Source organism: Alosa pseudoharengus, unplaced genomic scaffold (genome assembly GCF_046254945.1).
Source record: "Alosa pseudoharengus isolate Yale_2024_CS ecotype anadromous, Long Island Sound unplaced genomic scaffold, YU_APseudo_1.1 YU_APseudo_1.1_scf_4, whole genome shotgun sequence".
In the NCBI taxonomy this organism is placed as follows: Eukaryota; Metazoa; Chordata; class Actinopteri; order Clupeiformes; family Clupeidae; genus Alosa; species Alosa pseudoharengus.
The window spans coordinates 11,139,289-11,159,749 of NW_027468774.1; the positions used below are offsets into that span (position 1 = coordinate 11,139,289).

The window sequence follows — 20,461 nt, forward strand, 5'->3', positions numbered from 1 at the left end:
CGCACAAGGCAGCTGTCTATATATTCTAAAATAAATACATATATAGATAACAGGGTATACTTCAAAACTGAGACAGGTATTTTGAATATATTTATTATGATATTCATCCAGATGATTATTAGATGGCTGTATATCTACCCTGCACATCAAGCCGATTATTTAATTTAATGGTAATTTTTATTTGCCACCAGTGAGTGGGTCAACAGTAAATTACAAATAACGATATAAGAAGCTTTACACTAACAATTCTACTTCTGTACATAATTACAGATATAGTCAGACTCAGCAGCTATCTGATCTGCACAGTCATTGAGGTGTTTTTCTCTCACGACTAGGTCACTATAGAGAGCCATGAGTTGTGATGGGTAAATGTCAACCCCATCAGAGCGAAAAGGTTTGGGATACCAGCACTGAGCTGTAATTACTTTATACTTCCCTTATGAGCTTCTTCTTCAGTCACATGGGGCTTTCAGTCAAACTGCACACCATGAGTGTTACACAAAGAGGCCACCAGGGGGCAGGGTTGCATCAAGAATTTCAGGGTGTGGACCACGGCACCACTGTCTCAATTTTAACAGCAATGTCTCTCCTCCCCCTGTTTCCATTAAATACAGCATGAAACATCTGTGATTGACAAGGGGGGGCTGTACCCCGGCAGTCTTTAGCTGTACCCCGGCAGTGGTAACTGCTGCCCCTCCTTCGCCTCGAAGAAGGTGTATGAGAGTGTGATGGTGTCGACGCGCGCCATACGGGGGTCTTCATCGAACTCCGGGTCGATGTAGAAAAACACGGGCATGTCCACCTCCTCTTTGGGGTTCAATCTCTGCTCCTCAAAGCAGAAACACTGTAGGAAACACACACACACACACACACAACACACACACACACACACACACACAACACACACACACACACAACACACCACACAACACACACACACACACCAACAACACACACACACACACACACAACACACACACACACAACACACAACACACCACACAACACACACACACACACCAACAACACACACACACACACACACACAACACACACACACACCAACAACACACACACCAACAACACACACACACACCAGCAACACACACACACACACACACACACACACACACACACACACACACACACACACACACACACACACACACACACACACACACACACTCAGTTGGGATCCCTCAGATCAGGGCCAGATATGGACGGTATTCTGAGAAACCTGTATTTTGTCCAGGTGCTGTAGCTGTACAGCTCCTGTAAAACCTTATTTTATTGAGATACTGTATGTTACCTGCATTGTACTGAAGCAGCATACCTGTATTTTATTGGCAAACTGCACCTGTGTTCTATTAAAGTACAGTACCTGTGTGCTATTGAGATTGTGGGAGTAAAAATAAAGCACGTACATCCGAGTTCTAAAGTTGGGTGCTGGACGAAATGGAAATAACAAAATGAGTGAAGAAAGTCCGCCACTCAAGTAGCTGATGTCTGATGAAGGCTCACGCCCAAAACGTTACAAGTACAAATGCTGGTGTGGTGGACTTCCTTCACTCATTTTGTTATTGAAATTGTGAACTTGTACATACCGGTAATCGACTCAGGAGTTGTGTACCTGTGTTTTATTAAAGTAGTGTATCTATACTTTATTGAGATACTCAAACTGTGTGTTATTGAGGGTCAGTACTTTTTTGTTGAAGTAATTTTGTTGAAGTGCAGTACCTGTATTTTGTTGAAGTCTTTTTTTTTTTGGCCCGCGACCAACCCACAACTTTGTTTTTAATAAAGCAATATATATATATATATATATATATTACACACACATATATACACACACACACACACACACACATATTGTTACATTCAGATTTAGATTTATATACAGTGCATTTACTATTGTCCTACCGTAACCATTCACCCCGATTATAGCACTTTATAGCATTGTATAGCATTGTATAGAGTGTAACACATAACATAACAAAACACAACAAGGTGACAGACAGACAACGGACAACAGAGGGAAATGAGACAGGACGATAACCTATCGTCCTGAAGTCATTTTTTAAGGTGCAGTACCTGTATTTTGTTGAAGTATTGTCCAGCGTCGAAGGGCACCACATTGTATGTGGAGATTCCGATGACGGGCTTATCTGTGGGGTTAAACGCTTTGTAGAAGGCCAGAGCTGTCTCTCCAGGCACCACCTGCATTGTGGGTAATCACACACACACACACACACACACACACACACACACACACACACACACACACCTTTGACTAGTGTTCTGGGGGTATTCACAAAGATTTTTAAGCTAAAAGTATCTCCTAAGTGGCAAATTTAGGCTCCTAAAAATAATGGGCGTGTCACTCCTAACTTTAGGACTCCTAATTTTTTTCACTAAAAGTAATTCACGAAGCATTTTAGACCTAAAAGTAGCACCTAAGTCTGGGACAGCTTAAAAGAAGTCGAGAGGACTACTAACTTACTAAGACCTATTCACAAACAGCTTTTTGTGGCATTTCACGTTGCGATGTTTTGAAATGCGTAGCCTATGCGGCAACAGGAGCTTCCAATCACGAGGGAACAATTTTGCATTCATAAAAGGGATGCAATAATGCCACCAACAACAAACAAAACTACTCATTGTCAACATGTAAATGAAATGTAACGTTTCATTGTGAATCAAAGTAAATTGTTCTCTTTGCAAACGTAGGCATATGGAGACAGATTAATTTAATAATGTTGCAAAGATACTGCATCAATCCGTAGGCCTATGTTTCATTAGGCTACTCGGCTATTTGTTTTGCCTTACTCTTTATTCATTTAGGCTAGGCCTTTTTATTCAGTTATTCATCATCCGTCCTTTGCACTACTTGTGTAGCGCACGCATTCTCAGACCTGTCACCTGTCACTCATCATCATAAGGGAGGTGTTTGGAATCATTCCTGCGTTACAATCATCAGCCAATCAAGGTGGTCACTTCAGTCAAGCTTGTGCATGAGTAATGACGTCATCCATAGCAACGAAGACTCACTCTTAGTTTAGGAGTTGTCCTTTTTCCTTACTAAGAATAGGTCTGAAAGGCTTTGTGAATAACTTCTAAGAGAAAACTCCTAGCTAAAATCTTTTAGTGCGATTTAGGAGTACTCCTGGTGGTAAGATAAAATGCTTTGTGAATATGGCCCCAGGAGTACATCAGGGATGTGTGTGTCCAGCTGTGTTTTAAAGTGTGTGTGTGTGAGAGAGATTTTGTTTTAGTGGGATTGAGCTCTGCAGCTGCATACTCACGTAAATCTCTGTCTGTTGCGGTCGGAAGTTCCACTGCATGCTGGCATGCGTGTCTGCGTTGAAGGTCACCTTGATGACCCGGTCTTTTATGGGGGTCATGGTGGCCACCTGCTCCGTGTCATGACCCGCCACTGCCGTGCCACCCAATCCTGACGCCTGCAGGTCAGAACTCGACCAATCAGGGAGGAGCATCTAGACAACTATATTCTTTCTATTGCGTTCAAGGTTCATGGGGAGGCCTATGAGAAAATACTCTTATTTCACAGCTGGCACTAACTGGGCACAAGGACAAAACTGCCAATTTGATATCCATAAAGAAGCAGTAAAAACAGTACAATACTGTAACATTTCACATGCTGTATCTCCTGCTAACACACGAGTACACACAACCTGCTCAGACCCAATCAGCTACAGCCAATGGCCAACCATCTTACCTGATCAGCTCAACACACCTGCTGAAACACAGGTGAACATAACTGCTCATCAGGTAAGTGGACCTGAGGTTAACTCCTCTATCAGAACGTCACATATTACCAACTGTCCCGTATTTCCAACCTCTTATGTGTATGTGTCACTTACTATTCATTTCTATACAAACCAAGACGGCGGATTCCTAAAGAAACGCAAGGACCCACACCATAAGTGTATCTAAATTAACTATGTACAAAAAATTACATTTTACTGTGACTCGAAGAGCTGTAAACAGTTTTGTAAGGCTGCGTGTACAAATCCGCTTGGAGCTCCAGTGGAATTTTTAATTGCAACGAGAATTCTCGGGCTAACCGTTGATGTGCCGTGAGAAAGGTTGGGAATAGGCACCCACAAGCCCAGCACTAACCTCCGAGCGTGGTAAACAAAATCGGATATTTCAGGCAGTAAAAGCCCCGGTAAGAACCAAACTAGATTTTGTTCAAATCTACACACCTATGGCTACTGAAAAATATAAGGTTCATTTATCAAATGTTATTTTGAAGTATTAACAAAACATTGTTGTTTTAGAATTTTCGAACGCAATGGTTGGAAATTAGTATGTTTACGATACAACAGTCAGCAACCTCACATGAGGCTGATGTTGACAGATACCATACAAGATGCAGAAAACTCACCTGAGGCGGCTTATTTTTAAGGAAAATACATCATAATTTTCTGATGTAGCTTCTTAAACTTGAATATTTTCAGCTTTAATTATTAAATATATTATTTGACAGTGAACTAAAGATAAACTAAGTGATCTTTGGTGTGGGGACAAAACAAGGCTCAGAAAACAATGAGCAAAAATATTTCACCATTTTCTGCCATTTTATCGATCAAACAACTATTTGATCAATTGAAAAAATAATCGGCAGATTAATCGACTATGAAAAGAATCGTTAGTTGCAGCCCTACCCGAGATACCTACCTAACCTGAGCTGTTGTGTGAACATTTGTGGTGAAAGTGAAGAGTAATTTTTTTTTAGTAAAGCTTCTATTTTAACTTTACGTTAACTTTCCCACTGCGCATGCACAAACACGCGTCATGGCAATTTCCATGGTGATGGGAGAAGTAAACAGAAGGCAAAAGGGATAAGGAGCGGGATTATGTAGATGACTGCCATCTTGGCGTTATGAACAGTTGGCATACATTTCTATGTAGGATTCTTTAAGTGCCTTGTCTTCTCCTCTATAAAGTCTCTGAAAACGCATCATGCAACCCAGGACATGGAGCCTGACCTCAGGTGTCAGCTGTAATCCCTCCTTCTCCTCCGGCAATGCCAACATGTATGGATGTGACTTAGCCTAGCTTGGCCCTGTCCACCTGTATCCTGCCTGTATCTCTCTTTCCCAATGGAGCCATGCCAGACCCTCTTCAGGAAGTCAAACAAAGTGAATGAGTCTAGTAATACCAGGCTACTGGAGTCCCTCACCTGGCAGTAGAGTCGGTAGAGTGGCACGGCGGCGTACGCCATGCCAATCATGCCCACGCCAGCAGCGGCGATGTACGTCAGCACTGTCTTGTTCCGCTGCCTCCACTCCTCCTCCTGTGCCTGCCGGTAGTTCTTCCTGCCCTTGGCGCCCCGGCTCTGGAGGTGCAGACGCGACGGTGCCCGCCGCAGCAGGAACGCTTCCGTAAACGAGTCCATCAGCCCATAGCCCTGCCCGCGCAGGAGAGAGGGACCCCGGAGCGAGTGCAGCTCTCTCCAGCCTGGGGTCCGGATGCAGGAACGGACACTGGTCGCCACCTGCAGGCCGTGCCTGGAACAGCACTCCCGCAGGAGCAGGGGCAGCAGCATGACTGGCTGGGGATCACACAGAGCGGCCAATGGGAAGGCTTTAAACACACTCACCTAAAGTTAGATACGAGAATGGGATAGGATGTTTTTGTAAAATGTCAGCATAAATATGTCTACTGGTCATGGCATAATCATTCTATGTTGTTTTTTATGTCTTTTAATTATTACTTTTTAAACACTTTTTAACTATTGCCCTTTTATGCTTGTATGTACTATTACCTTGTGTGTTTAATGTTTTCTTTTTTATTCTTTACTTTTTAAACTATTCCTTGACTATTGCCCTTCTGGGTCATTCCGTGTCAAATCACCCAGTGGCTGGCAGGTCACCCTCTCCCAAAAAATCAGAAAAAAATCACGGGTGTTTGTAGACCAAACCTATGCATAAATCTTAAATAGTATATCTGTATCACTAATGGTTCCAAAACTACAGCCCTTTGAAGTTTCAAGTCATTTTAAGCATCGTGGTGAACAATCCTTTTTGTTCAACTTCCAACATTATTGGCTCTTTTGGTATTTCACACACATTAGTGAAACTATGTGAATAGAAGTACATTTTCCTGTTGAATTAAACAATCCAATCAAATCAGGTGTATCTTGTGTAATTTCCCCTCTGCAAAGCTCTGAAAATGGCTATAAATTCATTATGTGAAAAAACATCACCACCTTTGAGGGCTTGTCATTCAAAAAGTATGTGACACAAATTCATCAGATTTTTTTCCCACTCATGTATGGATTATAAGGTCATGTCCATGCATTAGCTTTGGTTGTTAACATTATCATATTGTCAGAGCATTTTTATTAAATTGGGCTTCATTTTCAAAAAGCCTGTTTTCATCTTCTCATTTCACCACGTGGACAGTTAACAGGATTTTTTTTAATTTTACCATATATCATTCTGTATGTGAGGATCATCTGCCCAAAATTTCGGCTTGTTGCTGAGTTTCTTCATTGAGATAAGATTTTTTACAAATATTGTCTATAAATCCACTGAATTTGTACTTTATCTGCAGTACCACTTTGCACCACATGTGGTGCTCTTTTAATACAATGGAAGTCAATGGAAGAGTAAGAGAGTCACTTGTTTGCTGCACATATCCAATCTAAACACACAGTTTATGGTTCATATGGTTCAAGTAAAAAGGGGTTTCTAAAATTCAGTGCATTGTCAGATGCAGAAAAATCAATACTAAAGATTTATCATCTTTTTACAAATGCCTCTTGGATCCACGAGTCCTCAAACCTTGTTATGAATACTTGTGATGGAAACACACATGGTCATCTTCATCAAGTGAAATACCTTGATGAACTGAATTTTAGAAACCCATTGTTTGTTAAAGCACTGATCTCCATCTTGATGCTCTTTGTCTATGTATCACAGAGGACTGCATTCCAAGCATATGACGATGAATATAGACTTTGCCTAACCAGCTGGCTAAAAATTATTAAAGTGCTCACATAGGCACTGATAGGTTGAAGCTGGTGTAGAAAACTCATTACAAAGATGGTAATTATGCTAAATCCTCTTGCTGCATGTATGATGACCAGTCAGTCTTATGTGTGTATAATTTACTTGATCAGTTTATTTTCTCTAAATAAGATTTATGTATGAGTAGTATGTTGTTCATGTTGCAATAATTATTTGGACCACTATGAATCATAAACTGTGTGTTTAGATTGGATATGTGCAGCAAACAAGTGACTCTCTTACTCTTCCATTGACTTCCATTGTATTAAAAGAGCACCACATGTGGTGCAAAGTGGTACTGCAGATCCAGTACAAATTTTGTGGATTTATAGACAATATTTAAAAAAAATCTTATCTCAATGAAGAAACTCAGCAACAAGCCCAAATTTTGGGCAGATGATCCTCACATACAGAATGATATATGGTAAAATTAAAAAAAATCCTGTTAACTGTCCACGTGGTGAAATGAGAAGATGAAAACAGGCTTTTTGAAAATCAAGCCCAATTTTAAAAAAATGCTCTGAAAATATGAAAATGATAACAACCAAAGTTAATGCATGGACAGGACCTTATAATACATATATGTGTAGGAAAAAAATCTGATGAATTTGTGTCACATACTTTTTGAATGAGAAGCCCTCAAAGGTGATGATGTCTTTTCACATTATGAATTTATAGCCATTTTCAGAGCTTTGCAGAGGGGAAAGTATACAAGATACGTCTGATCCGATTGGATTTTTTAATTCAACAGGAAAATGTACTTCTAATCACATAGTTTCACTAATGTGTGTGAAATACCAAAAGAGCCAATAATGCTGGAAGTTGAACAAAAAGGATTGTTCACCACAATGCTTAAAATGACTTGAAGTTTCAAAGGGCTGTAGTTTTGCAACGATTAGTTATACAGATATACTATTTAAGATCTATGCATGGATTTGGTCTACAAACACCTGTGAGGGGGGTCACCTGCCAAATTGCGCTGAAATTGGGTGATTTCACACGGAATGAACCTTCTATGCTTTTGTCCATTTCTGTTTGTTTGTGTTTATGTAAAAGCACATTGAATGACCTGTGTATAAAATGCACCACATAAATAAACTTGACTTGAATTGGTCGCTTCACAAAACATGTGGAATTTTGCAGTTCATGGCCATGCCAATGTCAGGTTCACCCGTTACTTCTCACACAGACATGTTAAATCAAAAGCCAAATGTATCCAAACTCACCAAGAATGGTTAAGTGTCTTTTGCTGGTTACATTCAAAAGAAAATAAAAATTTGAAGTCTCAATGAAGTTGCAATCTGGAGAAGGAAAAAAACACCCAGTTAATGCCACCCAGTGTAGGCAATATATAAGAGGCCTCACTAACAGACACAACAAACCTAATCAAAAGTGCGCTGTCAACAGAAATAAATGATTAAGATGAGCAACACACACTGCCCATAGTAGCTTAATTTAATTAATTTAAAATTAAAAGGTTTAACTTAATTTGAAAGACATCACTGACGCCAGTTTGCACATTGAATACAATGCTACTTTTTATTATGTTTTATTTCTGCGCACTTAACATGCTCTTCCCTACTCTACCTCCATCTTCTACCACACTTTGACTAACAGTTAGTACTTATAATGTAGACACTCCTATCCTCTAGTAATAGTATTGACAGATGCAGTAGTTATTCCTAGCTAAGGTCTCCTCTGAACTATAGCTTGAATGTTATTATCTTGCTGTAAGTCGCTTTGGATAGGTTGGCTAAATGAATAAATGTAAACATAAATGTAGGCTACTCATGTAGCGTTAGGCTAAAAATGGAGCCATTTTCTGGAATTCTAACTGAACAAACTGATAGTCAGTTAATGTTCCAACCAATCGGATTTTGTTGTTGAGTGGTTTCAGTGTTGCTAGCTTAGCACGCTAGTAAACCATAGGCAGAGAATGGGATTCCCGCTAGCATGGTAGCTAGCTTTGTATGCTAAGCTAAGCGAAAATACGAACAAACAAATCATATTGCTTATTACGAAACAAAATGTTAATGTTTGTATATGAAACAGTATGAATTACCGAAAATTCCCATTCATTTTCATAATTTCCTTTAATTCCATGAAAGTTTCCGAATTGGAATATTCCCAAAATTCCCCAGCTTAACTTCCCATGGAAAGTTTCCAGTAAGTTTCCGGAAATTTACCGGAAATTTTCCGGCCTTTTGCAACCCTAACTGTTTCACAGCGAGGCAAGGTGGCTTTCCCGAGGTAAAGTGCTGTCGCGCGTGTTTGAGCTCCGAGTCGCCTCTTCTTGGAGGAAGAGTGCATGTTTGAATCTGCAAGCACATTCACTAATGAACATTTCTTGACGAAGCTGGCCTATCTTAGCTATATATTTGATATATCTTAGCGATACATTTGAGTTAAATGTCCAGTTACAAGGCAAAGACAAGCACCTACCTCACCTAGCAAATAAGATTACTGCATTCACCAAAAAAACTTGAGTATGGGACAGGCGCCTCGATCGCGACAGTATTATGCCTTTGAGATTTCTGAGCGAAATCGCTGAAACGTCTGATTGGGAGGCATTCTTGTGATCCCATGTATTTAACAGTAGGCCTACATCACATCCCTGCAAAGTATATTTTAAAAATATTTCCCAACCAGCAGTGCTCAGTTTGACTGGATTATGGATCCATTTAATGCAGCATGTTGGTATTTCATTGAATATATTGCAGCGATCTCATCCTCAGACAAGATTCACCTTTGGCCAGGATGGCCATTTATTAGAACAGGAAGACTCAGACACAATCAGACATACTAGGACTCATACGGATAACTACATAGGGCAACACAGGGGTAGTCTCAGCCGCACATGTAACACACAATAAGGGTTTACCACACACATCAACACGAGGATAAACACATGAGGTACAACTAAAGAGACTAACACGCTAACAAATACACAACATGGTACACGCAACTACAACTATTATAATCGACATTACACCTTATAGCATTCACTCGCACTGCATTCTGGGAGACACTCATTCAACGTTAGACATGTACATCCACCGACGCTACACAATTGTACAATGCTGTAAAATGGCCTATGCTTCCTAATATGTTGCTGGAAAACAGAAATATGTGTGTTATGTATTTATTTATTATTATATCTGCAGCACCAGCTGATTTTAACTCTGTTGAAGAGGATATATTTAGAACTTGTCATTATTTCAATAAATTTGACAATTTTAAGCTTGACCTACCACTTTCTTAGAGCGATGAGGGACAGGTGGGGCTCGAGAATGCCCCCTTGATCAAAGTGGGGAATGAAAGAAAAAGTTTGAGAACCACTGATCTAGTTTGTTAACTACCACAGTCACGAGTTGGGTCGCGATAGTCTGTCATTTTTAAAAAGTGGGTCCCCAGAAAAAAAGTTTGAGAAACACTGCACTAAATGAAGTCTTATTTCCAAAAAAATATGAGTTGTGATACGAAGAGCTCCGGAAAAGGGTTAGAATGGTGTGATTTATTTGGCCACAAGTGCACGACAGCCTGAAATATTGGCACGGGAAAATGATGTCAATTGTTGTAGGGATGTTATAGGGATGTCGGACTTTTATTGTGAAAAAACAACTGCTGTAAAAGGTAGTCCATAGCAATAGATTCTTTATAACGTTTGCAGCGTGTTTCTACTGTTTTGCATTAGCGTGTTATTACACCAAATTAAGTCTTCTTTTACAGTTTTTCTCAGTCGCTTTGGTGCTTTTCTCAGATCAGAATGAAAATTCTCATAACTATTAGTTCAACCTCCACAACATTTAGTCATTTGTGCACATCATAGTAGCAATTTCTCCTTCCTCTGAACAAATTGCAAATGCTTTTGGACATGCATCAGTTGCTTCCATACAATTCTCTGCTGTATTTTAACATTATTATTTGCTTAGGTCATGTCACTCAAAAGGAACTATACTGAATAGTCGTTCCCAATAAAACTTATAGTCTTCATTTCATTGCTTGAGTCATTACATAGAACATTTTTGAACTAGTTATCAAATTCTGTCACAATGCTGTAGAATTGCACAGAGCATACAGTAAAAATGTACGTATTCAGTGTCTTGTACTCACTTACTCCCCTAACTACAGCAATGTGTAACTTTACTGTAGTTTTCAAATGGCTGTACAAGTACTGTATAGTGCTGTCTTGAGCATTTTCAGGTAGTGTCACCGAGTTTTTTTTGGATTGGAAAACACTGAGAAATAAACTGTCATAATGAAAACATGACAAAGCCATTTGACTATCTTGTTCATAAACGATGGTGTCAAGACTTCTCATTGACACTGACAGTTTCATTGACATGAATACCTGCTTTTGAGGAATTGACTATCCATTTTGAGCAAGTGACGTGCTTTTGCAGGTCATCCACTAGGTTTTGCAGTTTGCACTAATTGTTTTGAGAAATGCACTAACTGCTGTGCAAATGTTAATAGTGATGTGAGAAAAGCACCAAAGCGACTGAGAAAAACTGTAACAAAATGTGGGCTGTGACATGAATAGCTCTGTAAACGGAATTGGAGCCTAAAATCTCATGCGCCACACACAACTAACAACGTACGTTTGTAACAGTAAAATCAACTCAGCCGAATGTCTGCTGAATATCCAATCTGAATCTAATATTACCGCACTGAGAGAACGAGTATCAGACGGTCACAGCAAGCAGCATTGTCATAAGCAAATCAACAGATCACAAACACACCATTTTCAATAACTTAGAACCTGCTTTGGGGCGAGCCAATTTGTTGCAATGAAGTTAGTCAACTTAGCAAAAGTCCCTGGCTAACTAACTAACGTTAGGAAGGAGGAGGGAGGGAGGTCTGTCTGTTTGTACTGTTATCTTACACTTAACAACATACTCGCCGGCTCAGTGAATAAAACCCTACCAGATAACTTTATCTAGCGACCTTTGTAGTAAGTTAGGACATATGTACTTTGACACTACATTATTAAAACGTTGCATGTACTAAAATTATGTTAACTGACTTACCTTACCCAACACCCTTCTGTAAACCTTACAAAACACGGCAGTGACCGGTCCGTCGCCGTATATCATCCGGCGGAAATGGTGAATAGTCATACTGGTTCCTAAGATGACGATTTATTGTATGTCTGTCTATATTAACAATTAATATTACAGTAATTATTGTATGATATATTTCGCATAATGTTTAAATGTAACGGATACACATAGTGAGATTTTATTCAATCAGGCATTTTTTTCGATAACGTAAACAAAATCTTGCAGTTCTGCTGGAATGTCTCATGATTTGCGAATAGATAGGCAGGTTAATTGAAGTTTATTTATTTTCTCCAACAACGTTTTGTCTTGAATGTTGAATGGAAGAATGCTGAGTGTCAACAAAAATCTTAGGCTACAGATTCCCTACTGTAGGCTATAATCTGTGGCAGGTGTCTTTGTATTAAAATGAGTGAATCAATTAAACATAGGGCATAATTAATGAAGTTAAACAGCTCTAAACCCTGTAAAACATTCTAACATTGTAGTTTCAAGACTTTTTGTGACCTTTCATCCTTACCGAGAGATAACTAGGCTAGTTTAAAAGTTTGAGTTCTTTGTTTACTCGACGCTCATTACCTGAGTTTACAATAGACTACATACTGCATATGGGGGCGTTCTATGAAGGCGCGCCAACTGTACCGTGGTAGAGCGTGCTTCGCTCCGTCAGCTTGAGCTAGAGGTAAGGTGGTCACATGACTGTGGGGTATCAGCGAAGATTAAGCAGAAAGGTAGGAGTGTGTTTATCTGACACTGTCTGGGTAGCCCTGAGTCTCCGCGGCCAGGCTGAGCGACCTGAAGTGAACCGTTTATCATATCTCGCAGACCAATGACGCTGCCGTGGTATTAATACTTCATCATTTTATGCGTCAGCCATGTCATTGCTGCCCCAGTCGGAAGCGGAGCATTTTGATGGCTTATCCCTGCTGTACTGGTACGTGTCTCTCTGTTTCTACTGTAAACAGTCCTCCTGCGGCTGCACCTGTCTGCTACACTCTTTTTTACTGTCTAACGTCTTTCTTTCTGCATGTGCCTATGTATGAGGAAAGGTTGCTTGAAATTCCTGCTACTCAAGGTAAATAACTACGTTTTAGGGTGAAATAAAGGAATTCTTGTGCCTCTGGTGAAGTTTTTGACCTTCACTGGATGTCACTTTTGGGGAGGATGCCTGAAGACAGCAGTTTAGGAAAATATTTGCAGTGCTGTGTAACCTATTTTGGGGGTCTTTGTCAGATTAAAACATGAGGAAATGATCATTCAGATGAATGTTTGTGAATGGAATTGTCTTTTTTAAATACAGGTCATAGCCTACATATTATCATGATGTGGAGTGGGTACAATAAAACAGATTAGGCGGTATTAGTAATTAGAGTAATGCAGTTTGGTCATTACACCAGTGTTGTATTCAGTGGAAAAAGTCAGTCTGCTCAGGAACGATGCCTCTACACACAAACAAATCATTTCAGGGCATGTTTATTACTTATGCACCTGGAGGCATTTCCTGAATGGGGAGTCCTACAAAGACATTATGTGTGTTTCTGTTAACAAATGTATTTATTTTATCAACATGTCAACGAGATAAAATATAAGATGGAAGGAGAACACACAGTAAAATATAAGATGTAAGAAAACATTAAATGACTGGTCAGAAAATTATGATGATTTAAATGAAAGTAGCCTCTCTCTCTCTCTCTCTCTCTCTCTCTGTCTATTTCTCAACTTCTTTCTTTATCTGTTGTTCTATTTCTCTCGTATACAGTGGGTGTTATAGTGCGTTCGACTTTCTGTGTATGAGTGGACTGATCTTTGGAAAGGAGGTCTGCCAAATAGGGTCAGAATCTTCCGAGGAGTTGAGCTTGTGGCCTGAGCTTCTGCTACACTCTCTGCGAGCCACATGATCCCTTACCTCACCTCACCACCACGGTCTACACACACCTCACCTAACTCTGGGGTGAATGCACCTCACCCCACAACTGAGGTGAACACAATCACATACAGGAGATTATTGGATTTTTTATGAGTAGCTCTGGCAGATTTATCCAATCAGATTTTCTAAATGAGCTGTTCTACCCAAACACTGTCCTGTCACTTGGGCACATCAAAACAGTGATTATTCAGACTTTTCAACTAATGGCTAATGCCTTGGCACATTCATTCAAATGAATATTTACGAAACAATTATGACATTAGTCATTTGATTGAGTGTAAACTTTCACAATACCATCAGGGAATGGTTTAGTGGCCTCAAAAGACTATGTCAATTCTGTTCTGTTAATTTTGTTATTCATCCGGAGAAATGCTGTAATCTGGATGGATGGATGTTTGTGTGTGTGTGTATGTGTGTGTGTGTGTGTGTGTGTGTGTGTGTGTGTGTGTGTGTGTATATGTGTCTGTGCTGTCAGCAGTGGGGCTATGCCGAAGACATTCATCACTGTGAGTGCTTATGTCACCATCACCCATGGACTTGTTGATTGTTTATGTTTTCTTTGTCTGCTGCACTGTCTACTGCAGTGGTCTCAAACGCCCGACCCACATGCGGGCCAAATGCGGCTCAGAACACAGTTTCTTATGGCCCCTTGGTTGACTTATATTTGTCGCCTAATTCGACTCGTGTTCTGTCTTTTCCGTTCGCCTGTTTAAGAATGCTCAACAGTTTACTGTCTGACTCAACTAACTTTGGGACTGGAGTTACATACTGTCAGGTATGTTGTGTCAGTTGTGTCAGTTCATGCTGCTGTAGGTCAGCCAACCAAACCAATCAAATGAGCTTACCACAAGGGAACCAACCTAGCTATTTCCTCATGCCTCCTATTGCACTGCCCCCCCCGCCCCGGAAAGTGGCCCTTTGAGACCGCTGGTCTACTGTCTTTGTGTAAAGCGCTTTGAGTAGCTATTTGTGCAAGGAAATGCGTTTGCTATTACTACATTTACATTTATTTATTTAGCAGATGCTTTTATCCAAAGTGACTTACAGTTAAGCCCTGAGAGGGCATAGGTTCCACTGATTTTAGAACAGCTAAGGGCCGTGTTAGTCACGACGCACAAGCGGAGTATAATATAATAGTCTGCACATTCATGCCATTAGCAAGACATCGAAGTGATTGGTGCCAGAAAATATAGATTTAAATAGATTGCATACTTAACGTCTAACTATTTCACTAAAGCTGTTTGATAGTCTGTGAACTTTCAGTCCAAGCCAACTAGGGTTGCAAAATTCCGGGAATTTTCAAAGTTGGAAACTTTCCATGGGAATTAACGGGAATATATGGAAATTAACGGGAATAAACGGGAAATAATGGGAATAAACTGGGAATTTTTAATATGGCTAGTTAGTCTATAACAGGGAACTTAAATTTAGTGGACAAAACCCCATCTTGCAGCATAATATTAGTTAAAACAACCTGATTTAATGCAATTTCAGTCAAATTTCTACCCTGCACATACGTCAATCCCATGCACACAGCAATCAGCATAGGCTACTAGACATAAAGGAAACCTATGGTGTGTTCATGTGCAAATGTCATCTCATGTGGGAATAACTGGTGTGAAACTGGGGAAAGTTTGCAAACAGAGTTGCCCAGTTATTGGCTTCTCGTCACTTTTGTCCTCATTCAAATGGGTGTACGTCATTTTGCATAAACTGTAATGGGACGATTAATCTGTCTGATTAAGCTTGACAATTTATATATAACTTAAATAATCTATAAGGTTTGGTTGGGGTGGTATGTTGTGTCATTATATTTTTTTTATTTTTTTTTACCATTTTCTGGAATTCTAACTGAACAAACTGATAGTCAGTTAATGTTCCAACCAATCGGATTTTGTTGTTGAGTGGTTTCAGTGTTGCTAGCTTAGCACGCTAGTAAACCATAGGCAGAGAAAGGGATTCCCGCTAGCATGGTAGCTAGCTTTGTATGCTAAGCTAAGCAAAAATACGAACAAACAAATCATATTGCTTATTACGAAACAAAATGTTTGTATATGAAACAGTATGAATTACCGAAAATTCCCATTAATTTACATAATTTCCTTTAATTCCATGAAAGTTTCCGAATTGGAATATTCCCAAAATTCCCCAGCTTAACTTCCCATGGAAAGTTTCCGGTAAGTTTCCGGAAATTTTCCGGCCTTTTGCAACCCTAAAGCCAACACACACACACTCAAAACAGCTGTAGTGTACTGCAGTCCTTACCAGTGCATCTAGGTGATGCCAGTGTAACTCAGCGAGAGTGAGAGTCCAGTCTTGCCTGTTGGCTACTTCTCTGGGCCAGTTCGGTCTTCTTGTGTAAGATCAGCTCTGTAGGATCCCTCCAGCCAAGTCCATTAATCTGCCCTGCTGCCTGTGGCGACGCTTGTTAACTGGTCCCCTGAACTGGGATTTGGCTTCCAATGAAACGCCCCGGTGCCTAATGGTTCAAATGGCAGTGCGTCACTAATCTTGCTCCCTTCAGGGAGGTTCATGTAATAGGCTTCCCTCATGCCAGGAGTGTGACTGTCACTTTGGCTGTCTCTGCATTGCAACAGCCTATGGGGCTGCGGCAGGACTACCGACAAACACTGGGACCATTGTTGAGTTTTACCTGAGATATGGACTGTTTCTACTGTATATCTCTATCTCTCGCATTGCTTGTGTAATTACTGGACCGTCACTGCCTCAGTGCTATGTGTGGGCCCATTAATGCCTCTACCGTCTGTGTTGCTGAAAGTGTCTCGTTGTTCCTGTTTCAGGACCATCATGGGCCCTCACGGGATCAACCGCGCTGTGCAGAGACTGGACTTCACCGACTGCAGACGGGGCCTGGGTGAGAGAAACTCACACACTCATACATAGACTGACTCTAAAGGAAAGTCGTAGGATTACTGGAATACTATACTTGAAGGTGCTTTGGCCTGCATGCCTAAAAAAACATATAAACATGTAACATGATGATATTACATGAAAAAATAAACATTAAACAGCATTAATAACAACCTTTATATTTGATTTATTATTTTCTAAATTACTGCAATCTAATGTAATAAAATAACCCCAGTGGCTAGTGTGTTGCTCTTATGTTCTCTCCTCTCCTCTCCTCCCTTCTCTCCTCCTCTCCTATCCTCTCATCTCCTCTCTTCTCCTCCCTTCTCTCCTCCTCTCCTCTCATCTTCTCTCATCTCATCTGCTCTCTTCTTCTCTCCTCTCCTCTGCTCTCTTCTCCTGGCCTTTCCTCTCATCTCCTTTTTTCCTCTCCTCTTCTCCAATCTCCTCTCCTCTGTTCTCTACCTCTCCTCTCCTCTCCTCATCTCTCCTCCTCTCTCCTCTCCTCTCCTCTCTGGCTGTGTCAGCTCTGACATAAGGTGTTTTTCCTCAGGTGTGAAGATCACTGGTGGCTGCAGGCCAGAGACTGGTGAGGAGTTTGGCATCTTCATCAAGAGAGTGCTGCCTGGAGGAGTGGCTGCTCAGGATGGTGAGCGAGCGTAAACACAAAAAACAAACAAACAAATAAACAAACACACCTATACTTATGCAAATAAAACAAACAAACACACCTATACTTATGCAAATAAAACAAACAAACACACCTATACTTAAGCAAATAAAACAAACAAACAAACAAACAAGTCCTCAAACAGACATGAGCACAGACAAACAAGCCACCAAACAAGTGATAAAACATTCCCCACAAATGGAAACAATTGCATCTTTTTTGTAATTGTCTTGCTATGACCTATATTAAGAACAGAATCTGACTGTCTACAGGGCGGTTGCGATCAGGGGATCTCATTTTGGACGTCAATAACATAAACTTGTCTGGAGTCACTAATGAGAGGTAAGTTTGCTTCTGTTCTGACAAGAGTGTGTAGCCTGTAGTTCACTGTTTTAGCTATCATCACAGCTAGCTACCATACCAAATGCCACACTTTAGGTGAACTTCACGGGTGAACTGTACAGGTGAGCTGCACAGGTGCAAAATTAACCAATAAAATTAGAGCTTTAATAAGACAACCCCAGGATGGTCGTATTATGGTCACACTTGCAGGATGGTCGTAGTATGGTCACAGGGTGGTCGTGCTAAGCGTATGGTCAGGGTACCTGAGTCCGTGACCATCTTTAAAGCTATGACATGGATATACTGTGGTCCCCACGTGAGATTATCCCACTTGCTGACCATCTTTTAAAAACAGCTTTAAGACCCATCTGTTTTCATCATATTTCCACTCAGACTTATGCTTTTATGCTTTTACGCCTGCACTAAGCTCTCTCCGCTTATGTAAGCTGTTTTTAGGGAATTTGGCTCTCTTGTGTTTGGTCAATATTGTATTGCTGTTATCTTTGTTAGTTAGACGCTTTTTTCCAGCTCAATTTCCATTTTCATTATTCTGCTTTTGTCATTTTGTCATTTCCATGTTCAAGTTCCACATGCCTTGTCCACATACAGTATGCTGAATGACAATAATAGCCTATCAGTGTGCGTATGTGTGTGTGTGTGCATGAGTGTGTGTATACTGGCATAATTCAGTGATGAAATGCTTTTCCCATTTGCTCGGGATTGTCTGCCGCCTTCCTTCTTCCTCCTCCAGGGCAGTAGAGATCATCCGTGCGGCTTCTGCCTCCAACCACGTGTCTCTGCTGGTCGCCAGAGACGATGAGTCCAGGTGTGTATACAGGCTCTGGGCTCTAGGTCTGAGACATGCTGTGTGTCACATGTGAAATGAATATGAAATGACCTCTAACCACATACTAGTCTCTCAAGACATCCAGGTATAGTCAGCCAATCAGGTGTCTTGGGTTTGCCAGCTGGTGTATCAGATATCAAATTCATAAGTAAAGGATATGGAGGAGAACAAGAAGTGTAGGTCACATGCTCACAAAATGCTCTTGTTTGCTTACGTTGTTTTGATAGATAGATAGTTAGATAGATAGATAGATTGATAGATAGATAGATAGATAGATAGATAGATAGATAGATAGACAGATAGATAGATAGATAGACCCTCCACACGTTATGTTACCACTTCAAGTTAGAGATTCAGTTGTGAATGTCTTTATTATCCATAAGGGAACTTTGCTGTTGGGTTTTACACTGTAGCTCTGTGATAATTCTGATTTAATGGCACTCCTCCTCACTCTCCAGTGTGTGGACATCAACACAGGATGTCCTTATCTACTAGAACAGAAGCATACTGTACAAAAGAAGGACAGATTAACAGGTTTCACATGTGTGAAGTTTGCTCTCGGTTTTGCCGGCCTGAGTTCCTGCTCCGGTCAGCTGCCTTGCAGGGTTTCCCTAAGCTTGTTACTGGCTGAGCGCCGTGGGGCACTGAAGTGTGCATTGATTGTTTTTGATCAATCTAAGAATAGCTCTAATACACTAAGACCATTAGCGAGGGTATAGCCAGGGTTCCTCACAGGAGACTTGGAAAGGTGCAAACGGAGGTTTGGGACCCGCGGTGGTGAAGCACCTGTCATAATAACCAAATGACCATGTCAATTCATCTCGTCTCAAGCCTTTCTTAACCATGCGATCATCTGGGGTACCAAACCATACAGTATGGCATATCCCATGGATCGGGCCATGAATATCTTACAGTGTAAATTAGGCTCGACCCATTTCTAACCCAGACCTATTGCTATGTGTTCTAGTCTTTGCCAGATTATTCCATAATGTGGGTTGTGGGTGTGGGTTGGACTGACCTGGGGCATTGCACTGTATATCCAGCCTGCTAGAGTGATTCCGATTAGGGCAGTTTGGTCGGTTGGTTTGGCTGCTTTTGTGGTGGTTGGAACCTGATAGAACCAGATTGTGGCATTTGACATTGTAACATCATTGAGAGTTTGACAAAAAAGCTCAGCACAAAAACGCTCCGGCTAAACAGATTTAGACCGAAGAGGGTGAATTAATGTGTGAGGACATTTGGCTGTCGGTTATGTTCTCCTCTCTGTGTGTGACCATGTTTGTTTGTAATAGGGTGTGTGTGTGTGTGTGTGTGTGTGTGTGCGTGCGTGTGTGTGTGTGTGTGTGTGTGTGTGTGTGTGTGTGTGTGTGTGTGTGTGTGTGTGTGTGTCTGTGTCTGTGTCTCTGTGTTTGTGTTGGTGTGAGTAACTATACCATGTATGTATAGACTGGTTTGTCTAAAAGTGTCTGTGTACAGTATCTGCATCTTTGTGTGTGTGTGTGTGTGTGTGTGTGTGTGTGTGTGTGTGTGTGTGTGTGTGTGTGTGTGTGTGCGCGCGCGTGTCTGTGTGTGTTTCCCAACCTCTCAGATGGATGTGTGTTGACGTATTAGGGCTAGCAGTCTGTCACAGTGATCCTGAAGCTCTCTGATAACCCCCCCCCCCCTCCTAAGGCACTGAGCAAAGCCTGGAGACCATAATAGCCAGTT

General features: G+C 40.9%; 2 protein-coding genes across 6 annotated transcripts in view; one reads left to right on the forward strand and one right to left on the reverse strand.

Annotated features, from left to right (window-relative positions):
- Nucleotides 1–71: 71 nt before the first annotated feature.
- Nucleotides 72–12,118, reverse strand: cox11 (cytochrome c oxidase assembly homolog 11 (yeast)). 4 transcript variants are annotated; one of them, XM_076264814.1, is made up of 6 exons: nt 12,068–12,118; nt 8,264–8,338; nt 5,207–5,578; nt 3,303–3,458; nt 2,092–2,217; nt 72–844 (listed from the first exon to the last, which is right to left on the reverse strand). In XM_076264814.1, exons 3-6 carry the CDS (start codon nt 5,570–5,572, stop codon nt 662–664), a joined length of 831 nt encoding a protein of 276 aa, XP_076120929.1. In that variant the 5' UTR covers nt 5,573–5,578; nt 8,264–8,338; nt 12,068–12,118; the 3' UTR covers nt 72–661. The 4 variants fall into 4 exon arrangements, with proteins under 4 accessions (XP_076120929.1, XP_076120927.1, XP_076120930.1 ...); XM_076264812.1 differs by having other exon boundaries at nt 5,207–5,626; XM_076264815.1 differs by having other exon boundaries at nt 12,073–12,096.
- Nucleotides 12,119–12,817: 699 nt separating this feature from the next.
- stxbp4 (syntaxin binding protein 4) overlaps nt 12,818–20,461 on the forward strand; it is a 63,802-nt gene continuing 56,158 nt past the window's right edge. Inside the window, exons 1-5 of one of the 2 annotated variants that reach the window (XM_076264816.1) lie at nt 12,818–13,031; nt 16,826–16,899; nt 17,449–17,544; nt 17,838–17,907; nt 18,659–18,733. In XM_076264816.1, coding sequence (XP_076120931.1) covers nt 12,973–13,031; nt 16,826–16,899; nt 17,449–17,544; nt 17,838–17,907; nt 18,659–18,733 — 374 coding nt within the window. In that variant the 5' untranslated portion in view covers nt 12,818–12,972. Of the gene's footprint in view, nt 13,032–13,106; nt 13,173–16,825; nt 16,900–17,448; nt 17,545–17,837; nt 17,908–18,658; nt 18,734–20,461 lie in introns of those variants that run through there. The other variant, XM_076264817.1, reaches the window with a different exon arrangement.